This window comes from Dendrobates tinctorius, unplaced genomic scaffold (assembly GCF_039654945.1).
Source record: "Dendrobates tinctorius isolate UK_male_01 unplaced genomic scaffold, ASM3965494v1 ptg000213l, whole genome shotgun sequence".
Lineage (NCBI taxonomy): Eukaryota > Metazoa > Chordata > Amphibia > Anura > Dendrobatidae > Dendrobates > Dendrobates tinctorius.
Genome location: NW_027361880.1, coordinates 5,682,729 through 5,702,500, shown reverse-complemented (window position 1 = coordinate 5,702,500; position 19,772 = coordinate 5,682,729). Strand labels below are relative to the sequence as shown.

The window sequence follows — 19,772 nt, the reverse complement described above, 5'->3', positions numbered from 1 at the left end:
ATCACAGCTCCTCTTCTGCCTACATCTCAGTCCGAGACTTCTCAGATGCAGAGGTGAGAGAGGAGGGGAGGGTGAACGAGGCTTTTTTTGTTTTTTTAAGCCATGTCTGGTTAAAATTCAGTGTGCATTGAATTTATTCATTGCAATTTGAATCTGTCCACCCCAAAAGAGAAAATCTGCACAAGTTAGGCTATGTGCACACGCTGCGGTTTAGGCCGCAGCAGTTCTGCAGACAGTGTACAGTAGCATGTTATCCTATGGGATTAACATTCTGCAGTGCACATGCTGTGGATTTTTAACTGCGGAAAAGCTGCGGTTTTGAATCCGCAGACACAATTGACATGTCAATTGTTTCTGCGGATTCTGCTGCGGTTTGCCACCTATTCAATTGTCCAGGTGTCAAACCACAGGCCAAACCGCATTATGCTATGTGCACACACTGTGGATTGGTCAGCGGATTTTTATCTGCAGAACCGCAGGTAAAATGACCTGCGGTTTGCCACCTGGACAATGGAATAGGTGGCAAACCGCAGCAGAATCCGCAGAAACAATTGACATGTCAATTGTTTCTGCGGATTCAAAACCGCAGCTAAAAATCCGCAGCATGTGCACTGCAGAATGTTAATCCCATAGAATAACATGTTACTGTACACTGCAGAACTGCTGCAGTTCTGCTGCGGCCAAAACCGCAGCGTGTGCACATAGCCTTAGGGTTCACAAGATTCCTTCAAGTCTATTAGCAACTATTTATCAAATGTAAGGCAATGGCTGAAAAGGACGGCATGTATGTGAGAAAGCTGACAACATTACTATTCTATTGTCCGACTGTTGCTATAGTAATAAAATAAAAATCAGCAAGTTATATGGTTCATTTTTCCCCATTATACTGTATAATAAAAAAGCCAAGGTGAAACAAGTCATCATTTTGGCACGAGTACAAAAGAAGACAAAGCTTTGCAATTTGTCTTTCACTATTAATATTGATAAGAACTCCAGAAATTGTAGCAATGCTCACGTATGGCCACCTCTCTGTTCCTGAGACTGAGGTCTGGGGCCCTATCCTCAAGGTAAATTCTATCAATAAGACCCGCATCTATCAGACATCCTAAGGTGCCATGACTTTACCATATGTCTGTTCCAAATGGGCCCTACTGTCTTACACATCTGTTGACCACATTCTATATTACAGGTATAAAATTCAAAATGTTTGAATATTTGTGAATCCAAGTTGCATTCAATGGCAGCAGTGCACAGAAGTGCGACTACGAAGGAAGCATTGCTTAATGAATGGCTTTAAATGCAGTCACCCCCCAATCTACTTCTATATGCATGTAGCTCTTTCAAAGACAAATATAGCAATATCATGATCAGTCCGTTCCTGTTACTGAGAAATCAGCGTTAAAATGCAAGTGAGGATTAAAAACTATTTGTAGATCTGAAGCCTCTGTCACTCAAGCTCTACCCCCCCCCATTATCACCTTCTCCTCCTTGACTGACAGCCTCTATGCTGTGTGACTTCAAGCTAAGGAGCCTACAGTCGAACAGGAGGAGTTGGTGCTGGACCTGGAATAGAGTCAGAGTGACTGAGGCTTCAGATATGCAAATCAAGCTGAAGAACTATTTGTACATCAATTTAAATGCAGATTTCTCAGTATCGGACCTACTGTAAAGACCTACATATACAGTACATATAAATAGCTTTTAGTATGAAACCCTGCAGATACATTAATAGGGATATTAATGTCCACAGATAACTCAAATGGAAAGTTAAATTTAGAAAGAAGATTTTCACATACAGTAATCAGGAATTCTGAATTAGCAGTAGGTTTCGGATTAGAAAGGAGAAAAGTTAGATGCGGTTTGGAGGTGGGTAACATGTCACGTATCTTTTGGACCTGCCCACTTGTAAAAGAATTCTGGTTGGGAGTGAACAAAATGTTGTTAGATCTTAAGCTAACCCCCAGACATCTTTCTGCCAAAGAGGTGTTGCTCTCCTGCCCTTCAGTGGACTGTAAACGAAAGAAACACGGGCCGTTAGCACTAATGCAGAGTGCAACTAAACATTTAATTTCATCTCATTGGAGGAGCCCAACTCCACCTACCCTGTCAGAGCGGTTTGAAAAAATCATCTCAATATTTAGGCTAGAGGAACTCTCCAGTTGGGAGACCCATTCACACCATCTGTTTCCTGAGGCATGGGCCCCTTGGAGACAACACATGACCAAAAAATGACCAAACACAGTTCCCTCCATACCTTATCAGAGCCTCAGTCCCCTCCCTTAGACTCTCCTAGCACATAGAGCTCTGCACCCCTATATCCACGACTTTGATCAAACCATGGCAATGCAGATATACCCACTTGTTTTATTCGCTCATGCCCGATACAAAATTATTGTTAAAGAGGCCTATTACGGGTCTTTAACGACCCTTCTTAGCCATTGTTGACCGTCACTGATTTCATAACCTTTTTGCCATAAATGCTCCAATGTGGTAATTTTTTCATTGTTTTGTAACAATGTATAGTTATTTCTCTGATTCAGTGCTAAGATTTGCAACACACAGCATGTTTGATGTTTAGATTACTGATGTAACTGCATCTGTTTCCTTTTGCTGTACTGTTGCCTAGGTTTTCTTTTCTTCATAAAGAAATATACAACAAAAAAAAAAAAGAAAGGAGAAAAGTTCAGCTATTCACACTCTAGCGCAAGGCTTCTCAACCTTTAAGGTGCCAAGAAGCAATTGTTTTTGCTATATAGGCTTCCATACATGTGTAAGAGATCATTTATACATAGTTTGAAGAAAAAAAAAAAAAAAAACTAAGGGTACTTAACCCCTTAGTGACAGAGCCAGTTTGCATCTTAATGACCAGGTCAATTTTTACAATTCTGACCACTGTCCCTTTATGAGTTTATAACTCTGGAACGCTTTAACGGATCCCACTGATTCTGAGAATGTTTTTTTATGACATATTGTACTTCATGTTAGTGGTAAATTTTCTTCGATATGTCTTGTGTTTATTTATGAAAAAAAGTTAATATGGCGAAAATTTTGCAATTTTAAAACTTTAAATTTTTATGCCCTTAAATCAGAGAGATGTATCACACAAATTTCTTAATAAATAACATTTCCCACATGTCTACTTTACATCAGCACAATTTTGGAAACAATTTTTTTTTTTTGTTAGGAAGTTAAGGCTTAAAAGTTGATTAGTGATTTCTCATTTTCACAACAAAGTTTACAAAACCATTTTTTTTATAGGGACCACATCATATTTAAAGTCATTTTGAGGGGTGTACATGACAGAAAATACCCAAAAGTGACACCATTCTAAAAACTAGACCCCTCAAGGTGCTCAAAACCACATTCAATAAGTTTATTAACCCTTTACGTGCTTCACAGGGGCTAAAGCAATGTGGAAGGAAAAAATTAACATTTAACTTTTTTGCAAAAAATTTACTTCAGAACCAATTTTTTGTTTATTTTCACAAGTGTTAAAAAGAGAAAATGAACCACAAAATTTGTTGTGCAATTTCTCCTTAATACGCTGATACCCAAAATGTGGGGGTAAACCACTTTTTCAGCGCACGGCAGAGCTCGCAAGGGAGGGAGCGCCGTTTGACTTTTTCAATGCAGAATTGGCTGGAATTGAGATCGGATGCCATATTGCGTTCGGAGAGTCCCTGATGTTCCTAAACAATGGAAACCCCCAACAAGTGACCCCATTTTGGAAACTACACCCATTATGGAACTTTTCTAGATGTGTGGTGAGCACTTTGAACCTTCAAGTGCTTCACAGAAGTTTATAACGTAGAGCCGTGAAAATAAAAAAAATCATATTTTTCCAAAAAAAATGATCTTTTCGCCCAAATTTTTATTTTTACAAGGGTAACAGGAGAAATCATACCCCCACAGTTGTTGTGCGATTTGTCCTGAGTACGCTGATACCCCATATGTGGGGGTAAAACCACTGTTTGGGCGCATGGCAGAGCTCAGAAGGGAAGGACTACAGTTTGACTTTTTTGGCTGGAATTGGGATTGGACGCCATGCCGCGTTTAGAAAGCCCTTGATGTGCCTAAACAGTGGAAACCCCCCACAAGTGACCCCGTTTTGGAAACTAGACCCCCTAAGGAACTTATCTAGATGTGTGGGGTGAGCACTTTGAACCCCCCAGTGCTTCACAGAAATTTATAACGCCTGGGCATGAAAATATAAAAATCATATTTTTTCCCACAAACATGATCTTTTAGTCCGCAATTTTTTGGCTGGAATCGAGTTTGGACGCCATGTCACTTTTGGAGAGCCCCTGGTGTGCCTAAACAGTGAAAACCCCTCACAAGTGACACTATTTTGGAAACTAGACCCCTTAAGGAACTTATCTAGATGTGTGGGGAGCACTTTGAACCCCCAAATGCTTAACAGAAGTTTATAACGCAGAGCAGTGAAAATAAAATAATCACTTTTTTTCCTCAAAAATGATAATTTAGCCCGCTAGGTTTTATTTTCCCAAGGGTAACAGGAGAAATTGGACCGCAAAACTTGTTGTGCAAGTTGTCCTGAGTACGATGATACCCCATATGTAGGGGGGAACCACTGTTTGGGCGCATGGGAGAGCTCGGAAGAGAAGGAGCGCCATTTTGGAATGCAGACTTTGATGGAATGGTCTGCGGCGTCATGTTGCGTTTCCAGAACCCCTGATGTGCCTAAACAGTATAAATCTCCCACAAGTGACCCCATTTTGGAAACTAGACCCCCCCAAGGAGCTTATCTAGATGAGTGGTAAGCACTTTGAATCCCCAAGTGCTTCACAGAAGTTTATAATGCAGAGCCGTGAAAATAAGTCTTTTTGTTTTCCACAAGTGATTTAGCCCCCAATTTTTTTATTTTCCCAAGGGTAACAGGAGAAATTAGACCCCCAAAGTTGGTAAATAGTGGAAACCCCTCAATTCTTGCTCCAACCCTAATCCCCAATCCTAATTCTAACCCTAATCCTAATTCGCCCTAACCCTAATTCCAACCCTAACCCTAATTCCAACCCTAACTTTAATGGAAAAATGAAAAAAAAAAAACAAAAAACATATTTTCTTTATTTCATTATGTTTGCCTAACTAAGGGGGTGATAAACGGGGGGGTTATTTACTATTTTTTTATTTTGATCACTACGATAGTTTAGCATAGTGATCAAAATGAATGAATGGAATCTGCCAGCCGGCAGATTGGCAGCGGGTGCACTGCGCATGTGCCCGCCATTTTCTTCCGGATCCAAGATGGCGGCGCCCACCGAAGGACGCCGGCGGGACAGAGGACCACCGGGATTTACAGGGGGGGGGGGGGGGAAATCGGGGACCCCATTTCTCACTCCTCTGATGTGCGATCACATCAGCGGAAAGAGAAATTAAATGCAAAATCGCGGCTTTTTTTGTTGAGATCGTCGTTATAGGGTTAATAACGGCGATCGCAAACGCGGGGTCGGTAAAAACCGACCCGTTTCACGTTCTCTAGGGTCTCGGCTACCCCTGGCAGCCGAGATCCCGGAAAAAATCCGACACTAGGGGGCGCTATTTACTTACTCCACAGCGCCGTGAATTAATGGCGCTGTGGTTTAAGTACCCTTAATTACCGCCGTTAAAAGGCGTATCGGCGGTCGTTAAGGGGTTAAATGGACTGACCAGCGGAACTAAGGGGTACTTCACACTAAGCGAGATCGCTGATGAGTCTCTCGCTGTGTGCGACACGTATCAGCGACACGTATCAGCGACCGGCCCCCCCGCCGGGTGTAGCTGAACGTGCAGGAATGTCCTGGGCCATTTTTTGATAGTTGGTCTCCCGCTGGCCAGCACGCATCGCTGCGTGTGGCAGCGGGAGACCATCGATCAGCGAGCTCCCATCCCTGTAAGCAGACGCTGGGAGCTGGTATCCAAGGTAAACAGCGGGTAACTAAGCACACGCGTCGCTTAGTTACCCGCTCTGTACCCTGGATTCTAGCGTGCTCACGCTGGGAGTTGGTATATAAGGTAAACAGTGGGTAACTAAGTGCCGCGCGTGCTTAGTTACCTGCCGTTTACCTTGGATACCAGCTACCAGCGCGAGCACGCTGGTATCAAGGGTACACAGCGGGTAACTAAGCGCTGCGCATGCTTAGTTACCGACGTCGTCACTGGTCCTGATTGCTGGCGAGATCTGCCTGTTTGACAGCTCGCCAGCGATCAAGTAGGGACACACCAGCGATCCTGACCAGGTCATATTGTTGTCGGAATCACTGGTGCATCGCTTAGTGTAACGGGACCCTAAATTACTGCTGATCTGCAGTGGTTTAAAAGCCAGTTTATACAGGCAGACCAAAGTAAACAATGAGCAGCAAGTTATCTGTAACAGATCAGACAGTATGCGCACAGACTGCCATGATTCTCGGCAGCATGAATCTTACAGTGGCATGTAACTGTCTGCTTACCCATGGTCAAAATGACTGTTCTTGAGAACAGTTAAGCAAGTTGAAGATGAAACGATCTTTATAAAACCTAAAGCTAAAGATGACATTTTCTTTGCTTAAAATACAAATAGTTTCATCTTTTACATTTTAAAAACTTACAAAAAGGAAAAATGGGCCAATGGAAAGTTTGGGCACCCTTGGAGATTTGTGAGCTCCGATAACTTTGACCAAGGTTTCACACTTTAAATTAGCCTGCTAGGGTTATGGCTTATTCACCATCATCGTTTGGAAAGGTCAGGTGATGAAAATTGCCCAGCTTTATAAAAACCCAGCCTCCTCTAACCTTGTGCAAAAAAACAGCAGCCATGGGTTCTTCTAAGCAGCTGATATCCCTGGTGATTATATACCTACGAGTCCAGTGGATGGTTGTACTAGTGACGGACAGTCTTCCCTGTATGACCGTGCATGCCGAGATGGCTATAATTTAGTAGGACCACCAAACACAAACACCAAGCATTTCAATGGATAAAAATTTGATTAGTTTCTTTAAATAACATTTAAATAATGGGAGTTACCATATTAATCTGATACAGTAAAGATATATATCTTTGTACATTGTTAGCCAGTAGATAGAAGAATATTTAGAATTGAGAGTCCCCAGTGGTTGATACCTTTTCAATGGCTAACTGAAAAGTTGGTAACACATTTCGAGACCACTCAAGTCTCTTCAAGCCTGATGAAGAGACCTGAGTAGTCTCGAAAGCTTGCAATGTGTTACCTTTTTAATGGCTAACTGAAAAGATGGTATCAACCACTGAGGACTCTCAATTCTAAATATTTTTCATATTAATCTGTTGAGATACTCAGACTTGTAAATGCACATTTTTATGCAGATCAGTTCGGACCTTACATAAAAATTCAACATGTTTTTGTGTCTAGTGTCTGAGCGTACTACAGTACTTCTGGCATGTGACAGGAGGTTACTGTTCAAGGCAAGTAAGAAGAGTGTCTCTGGAAACTCAAGTACGTGTGAGATGATCCACAAGGCACAAAGTGTGAAACCAAGAACCTCAGCTGGATTCCTTAAGAGGCAGGCCTCTTGACAAGCTAAGCATCTTCTAAAAGCTTTCACATAAATCCATTCACTAGCACTGCAGGATACACATGCTCTATTATGAAGTACACAAACACCTTTGTCAGGAACCAAGAAATTCGTTCTCACCATTGTGTCTATGTCGGAAAAAGTCCTAGGACTTTTTGGTTTTTACCATCCCCTTCTGCACCAGGCAGCGGTAGAACTCCTGGATGTACGTGTAAACACATTTCCAGTCCGGTTCTCGCATGCGGACCATATCCTCTGCGTCTAGCAACTGCGGACAGTCAGCGTGCTTCCTAGGGGTGAACGGACGAGAAGAGGTGGAAAGATAGAAGGGGGACCAGTGAACACAGCCAAGTGGAGGGAGAGAAAGAAAAAAGAAGAGACAAGAAAGACATTCATGAGTGGTTTAAACATTCTGGTGCCATTAACATGAACATACTCATGCTGTGCGTGTTCAAGAATTGAGGTGCATGGTTGGGGAGAGCAAAAAAATAAAAAATCAATGGTGTTACAATACGACCTTGGACAATGACATGGGGTGTGACTGTAGCTGGTGGAGAGGTGGTAAATTGGGGAAACAGTCCCTGTGAGGTGCAAAAAGCCAAAGAGTTAAGACGTGACACAGATTCTTTTCCTGATTCTGAGTATTTGCAGAATGAGTGGTGTACTTGTGTGGTCCATAGCTGTACAGCACATGTGTGCAACTGAAAAAACCATCTCAATGCAACCCTAGAAGCTGCATCGGAACCCACACCTTTCTCCTCTCTGGCCATCCTGATGTTATGGGGCATGGAATGTGTTAACTAATCTGAACATTAGCTAGAGAGAGGTTCCAAAAAGGACCAGAATATTGAGGTTATTAGACATCTTTCGCCATTTCTGGATTTCAAGCAGTAGAACCATGTAGTAAATCAGTGTAGTCAGACATGTCTTTGGAAATGAAGCCAAGTACACAAATACCTTTACTAGTCAGCTACTTGAAAATTGGGATCTTACCCAAGGGAACCATATAAAATTTTTGAAGCCTGATAAAGGACACACTCCTGTATCTATTTGGCATGTCATATATCTCCTTACTAGGCCAGAAGACTGCTGGTCGCAGATTAGCCATATATGGCTGTGACAGGCTACATGATACAAGGCTTGAGTAATGCGATGAATAACTAGTTTGGCCACTATTTAGGGTCTTCTAATTTATCTACTTTATCTTCTCACAGAAGTAATTGGTCTTTTCCAGTACTATGGCTTATTAGGATGTTTGGGCCTGGTCAAGTCTATGCAAGCTGCCACATTAAATCTTAATGGGGTACAACACTGGACACTAATCATAACAATAATTCTAGGAACACATTCAGATTGAAGGAGCTACATATTGCATATACTAATATCCAACATAACAGAATTTCCTACTTTATAAAACTACTTTCCACTTCTAGAAGAGGGGCCATCAACCTTCAGACGGTAGTGTCAATCACCTCAGTGAATGGCTGCAGTGGTGATATGAGCTGTCAACATGATGTCATTGTTGCAGCCAAAACAGAGACAGGGGCAGTGGCAGGGAGCCAGCCCTAGACCATTAGTATGTACTATTTTTTATTTTTATCTGAACAGTTTGAATCCACTTTTCTACATGTGGAGAATACCGGTAGGAAAAGCACAATGTATTCAAAAAAACATGAGGTCGCCCACGTTTTCTTAAAAATATCCATATACATCAAAATCATTCATGATTCCAGACAAAATGTAAGCACAATACTAACACGAACACAATCTGAGTGTATTACAGTAAGCGTGCATAGTGCGGTTCATGAAATGCAGAAAAGCAGAATAATAATGCCATGAAATAAGCCATCACACCAAGCAGAGGATCAGCAGGGCAGACATGTGAGAACATGGAGTTCTGACTGCATAGCAACATTACTGCGCCTATTTACCACCCCAGAGAATGGACTCCCTTGCCCAAATTAATGTCAAACCCAATGCAATCCAATAATAGTGGACTTACTCCAGAAATCATTGGATAAAAGACATATATACACTAACGTTAAAGAATTTTCACAAAAAAAAAAAAAGCAGGTTAATCAGGATCATAAAAGAGCTCTGGATAAAATCAAATCAATACATTGGGTTGGAGGGGGAGAGAAGGAAAGGTTACAGCCCAGAAGAAAAGAAAAGCTTTTAACACAAATTGTAGCTCTCATTACAAACTGCTCTACTCGGAACCAGTGGCAGCATGAAAAGAAAAATATGCAAACGTCTGCAGCTATGCACAATACTCCATGATTGATCGCCAATCTAGAACCCGTCGTGCTGACCACCATTTGTTGCTTTCCTTTCAGCCTAAGGGTATACTGGCAGTTAATGATGTGAATTTTTCTGGTGGGGCTTTTTTTATGCAGTTTTGTGAATGGGGCTTTTTTTCTTCAGCTTCATTTTATTGTGTAGTCAATCTTTGAAGCTTTTTATTTTTACGCACACAGAATTGCCTCCAGAAATGACACGTCTAGCACCATTTGCACTGTAGGTGCAATTTCCCATTGAAAATCAATAGGAAGCTTATTGAAAATGAGTTGAAGACTTCTTTTCATTTAATGTCTTTTTTTTAGTGCAAAATCTGCTCTAAAATCCAGGTAAGGAAAAAAAAACAACCTGTACATGAACATACTCTTATACTTCCCTACGAGATTTTGTTGTAGCCATCATTTTGCTATAAGTGTCATTTAAAAAGGAATCCGTCTGCATGATTTTAAACTCCAACTATTTCTATGCACATGCAGACATTTCAATGAGAAGCCCAGCAATACCTTAACATGGCCAGTCAGTTACTCAGAAATCAGCATTTGAGTTCATATGCAAATGAAACCGAAGAACTATTTGTAGATCTGAATCCTGTGTCACCCCAGCTCTGTTCTTTGCTCAGTGCTACCTCCTCTTGCTTGACTGTCAGCCTCTATGCTGTGTGTGGAGTAGTCAGTCAGGCAGGAGGAGGTGGCGCTGGTAGGGGAATAGAGCTGGAGTGACAGAGGCTTCAGAGCTACAAACAGGCTTACAAAAGTATTGGGTCAACGGCTAACAGCTTACAAGAAAAGTACCCACTAAAAGTGGTAGAATACTTATCTTAAGAAATATCGTGTTCATTCTATTACCTCTAGTATGAGGTTTTATTTTTAGAACTCTATAGGTTTTAAATAAATCATTAAAAGTTAAATTTAGGCGGGTCCTTTTCTTGTAAGCCATTAGATCTACAAATGGCTCTTCAGCCTCATTTTCACATAAAATCAAAATGCTGATGTGAGAAATTTTTGTAGATCTAAAGCCGCTGTCATTCCAGCTCTATTCCCCGCACAGCGCCGCCTCTTCCTGCATGATGGACTACTCCTTTGCCTGACATCACACAATAGAGGCGGTCAATCAAGCAGGAGAAGACTGCGTTGGGCAAGCAATAGAGCTGGAGTGACAGGCTTCTGATCTACAAATAGTTTTTCGGCTTCTTTTGCATATCAATTTTAACGCTGATTTCTCAGTAGCGGAGGAATGGACTGGCCATGTAAATGTACTGCTGGACTTGGGCGTTTTAGGAAGACTTTGTGCTTTCATGAGCTCCTTCATCTTTTCTGCTTGCCTTCTTTCCAAGGCAGCCACGCCATCATCCTCCCGTTCAAAAATACTGTAACAGGATAGTTATTGGGTTTTATACTATTCATGACATGCATGTAGCATGACCAAACAAACAAAAAGGAGTTTACACAAGCAAGACTATAAAATAGACAATTTTTTGAAAATTTAAGAGGACCAGCGGCTGCCAAGGCAAACAGGATCATGGGGTGCATTAAAAGAGGTCTGGATACACATGATGAGAGCATTATACTGCCTCTGTACAAATCACTGGTTAGACCGTACATGGAGTAATAGGTACAGTTTTGGGCACCAATACCCAGGAAGGATATAATGGAACTAGAGCGAGTACAAAGGAGGGCAACAAACTTAATAAAAGGGGATGGGGGAACAACAATACCCAGAGAGCTTAGCAAAGTTAGGATTATTTAGTCTAGAAAAAAAGACAATTGAGGGGCGATCTAATAATATAATGTATTAGTATATAAGGGGACAATAAAAATATCACTTTTAGCACTTTTTGTAACGGATAAAAGGGGCAAACTAGAAGAAAAGGATTGAACCTTCGACTAAACATCTACCTACCCTGAAAAATCCAACATGCAAGTCATTTTTTTGCATTTCTCTACTAGAATTAAGGGTGTGGAACATCATTTATTCTATAAGAATTTATAAAAAGGACTGACGATTTTGAAGGGCTCACTGGGACATTCTACACACCGGTACGCGATGGTATAACCATAGAGTAATTATACAATTCCATATAATCTGTGCAGATAAATGCATACGTTGCGTTTGCTTTTTTTTGTGCATTATTTGAACATGCTTTCAGCGACCACAGATTTGATTTGTAGGAAAAAAATACATAAGCAGTCTTATGATCAGAGAAGGGGGCAATAGAAAAGAAAGATTGTCATATAACAAGCACATGCATAACTAAAGTTCTATTTTACTGAATTATAAAAACAATGGCATTTTAGGAAACACCCTGCACCTTCTTCCAAGTCTTTACATGTATTCTGTTATTGACATACAAGTGTTGAACTCTTAACAGTCAGATAAAATGGCGCATATGGCAATTAATTCATTACGTACTCTGCAGCAGAGAATGCCAAGTCAAAGTTCTGTCTCCTGTTTTGTGGAGTGAGTTGGTTGTAGTCAAATGCCTCAGGGAAGAAATTGTGGACCAAGGCACAAAATGCCATTCCATCACTCCAGCTGGAAGAAAAGTTCTGGATGTTCACATGCTGGAAAGGAATATATGAATATAGGAATAGTTAGTTGTGCAACCATCACAGATCCTCACATGGAGCACCTGGAAAACGTGCTCAGACCCAAACAGGTGAGGCTGAAAGCATTTGGACAGCGACAATTCTCATATAGCCTCTGTACAATGGATTGAAAAGTCACAGACAGGCGAGTCTGCATCATCTAAATGTGGTCTCCTTATTGCCAACAGATGGGCTCCTACACTATGAATTAATGACTTATACTATTGATACTTGTATATAAATACGAGATTCTTAGTTCACATTTTGATCAGTGTACACAGTGCTGTAGAATTACATTTACGCCCGTACTGCAGTTACGGTGCATTTCCACCTGTATATGTGCAGACCGCTCCAGTTTTTCAGCATGGTCTTTAATAGTGAACGTGCTAGGATAAGGTGCCATAAGAACATGCTCGTGTTTCCGGCGTGCTCGAATAATATGTTGGAGTCCCCACACCGGCATGTTTTTCAGATGTTTGTTAAACAGGCAATCAAAACAAACAGGTAATCCTTGCAGCTGTCGATCAGCCGCGAGACATGCAGCCGCGGGAAAACCAACATTTTTCGAGCACGCCGAAGACACACTGTTAGTACACATTTTCTTATAACACCTTACCGAGCACATTTGCTCATCACTAGTCTAATTCTTTGACTAGAAAAGACTTCAAATTAGGATAATTCTAGTTTAACAGATCTTGATGCCCTATACAAAAAAAATACAGTGCATGTATTGCTGGAAGGAAGCCAACATTTTATTTCAGTTCTTATCATAAATTAGAGTGAATTAAATACATTTATGCCCCGAGATCGGGGTGCGCGGAACTCTAAACATTGTATTTTGGATTGAAAAGTCCTACTATTAGGCACCATGGTGTACAAGTTCCATTATTTTTCCCAAATTGCCACTAGAACTAGCTCACCGTTTAATTGATTGTGTGACTGCAGATACAAGTGACAGGATGAATTCTGGGATGTTATCGCAATACATTATACTAAAATGCAGTCACATGCTGCATAGCTGATGGGACGGTGCTACACACTACAGGTGGAGAATGACCAAAATATGCCACCACAGTAACCCAACCGCTTCAGTATCCATGTCACTCGCATCGACCTGTTTTCTGAGTTTTTTTACTTCAAGCAGTTATTGACCACAAAGTAATTGTATCCAAGTATTAAATGTGAAGCTATATGGGTATCATACACATGCTGCAGAAGATCTATTCATTTTATAATCTAACCTACTGCATTCAATATTTGTGATTTGACACCTCCACTTCTTTACACCACTTGGGAAGTTTTACTATGTTTCCCATTTTCTACATAATAGACCTGGGGTGCGTCTTCTAGTAACGTACAAAATAATATGGTATGTAAAAACCATCTCTCATCCCCAAACTGTTGGTACACTATTTTTGTAACTGAATTCTAGGGACACCTTGTTGGTATGGAGGCTGAATGATGAAAATTTAGCACTGTCCAACTATTTGTAACTGAATACACAAATGCCTTAGGCATATATACAGATCAATCTCTATACTGTTCCTTATTGATCTAACAGAATGTAGCACAGGTAGGGATTAGTGCACTTCTATTAGGACCGATGATTCCATATTACATGAGGTGGTGTTGGCCATCAATTAGATTACAGGAATGATTTCTAGGCCTGATTTGCGGTAATTGGTCTCATTAGCCACTTCATATAACACTGACATTTTATTTTCTCTTTGCCTACCATGTTCTAGCTTTATAAAAGAACCTATAATACAATTTGGTATCAAAGCCCTAATTTCAGGAGAATGTAATATGAAGTAACTACATAGATTTAATAAAAAAATTTAAATTGTTCTCACTCGCACCTCAATGGTAGAGCATTATATGAGCTCCGCAGATTTCCCCCGACACTTACATCATAACCTCTAGTTTTCGCTTTGCACCAGTCTAACAACATCTGCTTGATACTGTTGGCATTAGGAACACCAAATGCTGCGGTCCGGGGGGTGGCAACTTTGGAAAAAGCTGGAGTTGATGGACTGCAAAACAAAGTTAAAAAAGAAAAAAATAAATAAATTGCATGATCCATAAAAAGTAACAGGACATATGAACTGCCAAGCTGAATATACAGTTGTGGCCAAAAGCATTGACACCCCTGCAATTCTGTCAGAGAATACTCAGTTTCTTCCTGAAAATGATTGCAAACACAAATTCTTTGGTATTATTATCTTCATTTAATTTGTCTTAAATGAAAAAACACAACAAGAATTGTCCTAAAGCCAAATTGGATATAATTCCACACCAAACATAAAAAAGAGGGTGGACAAAAGTATTGGCACTGTTCGAAAAATCATGTGATGCTTCTCTAATTTGTGTAATTAACAGCACCTGTAACGTACCTGTGGCACCTAACATGTGTTGGCAATAACTAAATCACACTTGCAGCCAGTTGACATGGATTAAAGTTGACTCAACCTCTGTCCTGTGTCCTTGTGTGTACCACATTGAGCATGGAGAAAAGAAAGAAGACCAAAGAACTGTCTGAGGACTTGAGAAACCAAATTGTGAGGAAGCATGAGCAATCTCAAGGCTACAAGTCCATCTCCAAAGACCTGAATGTTCCTGTGTCTACCGTGCGCAGTGTCATCAAGAAGTTTAAAGCCCATGGCACTGTGGCTAACCTCCCTAGATGTGGACGGAAAAGAAAAATTGACAAGAGATTTCAACGCAAGATTGTGCGGATGTTGGATAAAGAACCCTGACTAACATCCAAACAAGTTCAAGCTGCCCTTCAGTCCGAGGGTACAACAGTGTCAACCCGTACAATCCGTCGGCGTCTGAATGAAAAGGGACTGTATGGTAGGAGACCCAGGAAGACCCCACTTCTTACCCCGAGACATAAAAAAGCCAGGCTGGAGTTTGCCAAAACTTACCTGAAAAAGCCTAAAACGTTTTGGAAGAATGTTCTCTGGTCAGATGAGTCAAAAGTAGAGCTTTTTGGGCAAAGGCATCAACATAAAGTTTACAGGAGAGAAAAAGAGGCATTCAAAGAAAAGAACACGGTCCCTACAGTCAAACATGGCGGAGGTTCCCTGATGTTTTGGGGTTGCTTTGCTGCCTCTGGCACTGGACTGCTTGACCGTGTGCATGGCATTATGAAGTCAGAAGACTACCAACAAATTTTGCAGCATAATGTAGGGCCCAGTGTGAGAAAGATGGGTCTCCCTCAGAGGTCTTCCAGCAGGACAATGACCAAAAACACACTTAAAAAAGCACTAGAAAATGGTTTGAGAGAAAGCACTGGAGACTTCTAAGGTGGCCAGCAATGAGTCCAGACCTGAATCCCATAGAACACCTGTGGAGAGATCTAAAAATGGCAGTTTGGAGAAGGCACCCTTCAAATATCAGGGACCTGAAGCAGTTTGCCAAAGAAGAATGGTCTAAAATTCCAGCAGAGCATTGTAAGAAACTCATTGATGGTTACCGGAAGCGGTTGGTCGCAGTTATTTTGGCTAAAGGTTGTGCAACCAAGTATTAGGCTGAGGGTGCCAATATTTTTGTCTGGCCCATTTTTGGAGTTTTGTGTGAAATGATCAATGTTTTGCTTCATTCTTTTTGTGTTTTTTCATTTAAAACAAATTAAATGAAGATAATAATACCAAAGAATGTGTTTCCAATCATTTTCATGAAGAAACTGAGTATTATCTGGTAGAATTGCAGGGGTGTCAATACTTTTGGCCACAACTGTAGAACAATGGCATTAAACTAATAAAACAATTCTAAAGTATTTTCTAACTGGCTCCAAACTCAATCTATAATCTGTTATCTGTAACATTTCCACTTCAGAAGAGTGTTTCATTCGTTTTAACAACATTATGTGTAGTCTGCATTTATAAAGATGACCTGGCTGCCTTGCAGACCACATGAAATATGGTCTTTCAAATAATGATTCTGATAAGCTCCAACAAAAACTAAAATTATACATAATTTATGTAAGAACAAAATAAATAAAATCATCCCTGTTAAAACAAAGAGAAAGCTAAAAATTCTCAATACCTTCCACTATCTTTCTCCAGTTTTTCAATCATGGCCTTGCGAGACTGTGTGGCTGGCGTTTTAGGAAGACTTTGTGCTTTCATGAGCTCCTTCTTCTTTTCTGCTTGCCTTCTTTCCAAGGCAGCCACACCATCATCCTCCCGTTCAAAAATACTGAAACAGGATAGTTATTGGGTTTTACACCATTCATGACATGCATGTAGCATGACCAAACAAAAAGGAGTTTACACAAGCAAGACTATAAAATAGACAATTTTTGGAAAATGTAAGAGAACCAGCGGCTGCCAAGGCAAACAGGTTCATGGGGTGCATTAAAAGAGGTCTGGATACACATGGTGAGAGCATTATACTGCCTCTGTACAAATCCCTGGTTAGACCGCACATGGAGTACTGTGTACAGTTTTGGGCACCGGTGCTCAGGAAGGATATAATGGTTCAGCTATGTCTTTCTTATACACCGGAGACCAGAACTGTACACAGTATTCTAAGTGTGGTCGCACTAGTGACTTATATAGAGGTAAAATTATGTTCTCCTCATGAGCATCTATGCCTCTTTTAATGCATCCCATTATTTTATTTGCCTTTGCAGCAGCTGCTTGACTCTGGCCACTAAATGTGAGTTTGTCGTCCACCCATACACCCAGGTCTTTTTCAGTGACTGTTTTGCCCAGTGTTTTACAATTAAGCACATAATTATACAACTTGTTCGTTCTACCCAAGTGCATGACCTTACATTTATCCCCATTAAAGCTCATTTGCCATTTATCAGCCCAAGCTTCTAGTTTACATAAATCCTCCTGTAAAATAAAATTGTCCTCCTCTGTATTAATTACCCTGCAGAGTTTAGTGTCATCTGCAAATATTGAAATTCTACTCTCTATGCCCCCTACAAGGTCATTAATAAATATGTTAAAAAGAAGCGGGCCCAAAACTGACCCCTGTGGTACCCCACTGCTAACCGTGACCCAGTCCGAGTGTGCCCCATTAATAACCACCCTTTGTTTCCTATCCCTGAGCCAGATCTTAACCCACCTACACATATTTTCCCCTATCCCCATTGTTCTCATTTTATGTATCAACCTTTTGTGTGGCACCGTATCAAAAGCTTTTGAAAAGTCCATGTACACCACGTCCACTGCATTCCCTTGGTCCAGTCCGGAACTTACCTCTTCATAAAAGCTTATCAGATTAGTCTGACAGGAACGGTCCCTTGTAAACCCATGTTGATATTGGGTCATGAGGTTATTCTGTGTCTCCACAGTGTTGGATGTTGATCTCCATGAGTTCATTCATCCTCATTATCACAGTCTTTTACTAGGCATTGCTCCTACCAGCCAGTTTCCTACTCCACACTGATGAGGGGCAATACCCCGAAACAGCTGTCTGTGGATGGATACCATGTTTTGGCATAGGTGGTTTCCTTCATTGGAGACTGCCCTTCCCGTGGTTGTTCCTTCCCGGGGAAAGACATGGCTGGTCATTGCTTGCGTTGAGAAACATGTAATGTTGTCTCCGCGGCTTCTGTTTTGCATGTTTTGCATATTTCCCATAAGGGATGGGGGCAGTGCTCTAGAATCATTGCGTTGAGAAACACGTGATGGTGTCTCCGCAGTGTTGGATGTTGATCTCCATGAGTTCATTCATCCTCATTATCACAGTCTTTTGCTAGGCATTGCTCCTACCAGCCAGTTTCCTACTCCACACTGATGAGGGGCAATACCCCGAAACAGCTGTCTGTGGATGGATACCATGTTTTGGCATAGGTGGTTTCCTTCATTGGAGACTGCCCTTCCCGTGGTTGTTCCTTCCCGGGGAAAGACCTGGCTGGTCATTGCTTGCGTTCAGAAACATGTGATGTTGTCTCCGCGGCTTCTGTTTTGCATATTTCCCATAAGGGATGGGGGCAGTGCTCTAGAATCATTGCGTTGAGAAACACGTGATGGTGTCTCCGCAGTGTTGGATGTTGATCTCCATGAGTTCATTCATCCTCATTATCACAGTCTTTTACTAGGCATTGCTCCTACCAGCCAGTTTCCTACTCCACACTGATGAGGGGCAATACCCCGAAACAGCTGTCTGTGGATGGATACCATGTTTTGGCATAGGTGGTTTCCTTCATTGGAGACTTCCCTTCCCGTGGTTGTTCCTTCCCGGGGAAAGACCTGGCTGGTCATTGCTTGCGTTGAGAAACATGTGATGGTGTCTCCGCGGCTTCTGTTTGGCATGTTTTGCATATTTCCCATAAGGGATGGGGGCAGTGCTCTAGAATCACTGCGTTGAGAAACATGTGATGGTGTCTCCGCAGTGTTGGATGTTGATCTCCATGAGTTCATTCATCCTCATTATCACTGCATCTATTGAATGACATCTCAAATATTCCGATGATTGGTATCGGCCCATCTTAAAGAGCCGAGTTGGAGTCAAATATGATTGATTTATAATATATAATTGTATCATCCTGTTATTAACAGACGGAGATACCTTGATTGATGACTCTAGAATTTCTTCCCATTCCTCTCCTCGTGTATCTGGGATGAGCCTTTCCCACTTCTTCCTAACTGAGTCTATGGTGGATTCTGTTCCTACTGACAACATATATGTATATAGAGAAGAAATGAGACCCTGGGGGCCCTGTGATTTAAGGATCCCTATCAAGGGTAAAGATGAAATAGCGTTATCTATACCTGTACTTCTCATGTGCGATTGAAACGCTGACATTAGCTGCAAATAACGAGAGAACTGAGACCTCGGGACACTGCGATTAACTTGTAGTTGTTCAAAGGAGATCAAAGTTCCATGGTCATACAGATCGCCTATCGTAGAGACACTATACTGAGCCCAAAACTCGGTGGATGGATGTTCAAGTAACGCCGGAAGGTAACCATTATTCCATAGGGGCCTCTCAGCAACAATATCCTCAAATCCAACCACCCTCTTAATCTGTTTCCATATTGATCGTGCCAGACGAAGCAGGGGCAGCAGTCGCGAGACATTTGTTTTCCTCATTTCCAAAAAACCCAACGGGCAACTAGTTTGTGCGGCATGAAGTAAATGGTTTTCAGAATTAGGCAGGTGACCGCCGGGCATCCACGTGCTTATGGCTTTGGCCTGCCCAGACAAATACAGAAAAAAAAAAAAAAATAATAATAATAATAAAAAAAAAAAAAAATAAAAAAAATAAAAAATAAATAAATAAATAAATAAAAATCGGGTAACGCTGCCCCCCCTCCCTTTTTGGGCCTCTGCAAAGTGGCTAGCTTAAGTTTGGGCCTAGTCTCCCCCCATATAAAAGATGTGATCTGGGAGTTC

The 19,772-nt window shown here is 41.3% G+C and overlaps 1 protein-coding gene across 2 annotated transcripts in view; it reads right to left on the bottom strand.

Annotated features, from left to right (window-relative positions):
- Positions 1 to 19,772, bottom strand: part of SMTN (smoothelin) — a 176,953-nt gene that overhangs the window by 38,240 nt on the left and 118,941 nt on the right. The window contains exons 16-19 of one of the 2 annotated variants that reach the window (XM_073554795.1): positions 16,464 to 16,616; positions 14,323 to 14,446; positions 12,238 to 12,389; positions 7,651 to 7,820 (exon numbers count right to left, since the gene is read on the bottom strand). In XM_073554795.1, the coding sequence (XP_073410896.1) occupies positions 7,676 to 7,820; positions 12,238 to 12,389; positions 14,323 to 14,446; positions 16,464 to 16,616 (574 nt within the window). In that variant the 3' untranslated portion in view covers positions 7,651 to 7,675. The remainder of the gene's footprint in view (positions 1 to 7,650; positions 7,821 to 12,237; positions 12,390 to 14,322; positions 14,447 to 16,463; positions 16,617 to 19,772) is intronic. The other variant, XM_073554794.1, reaches the window with a different exon arrangement.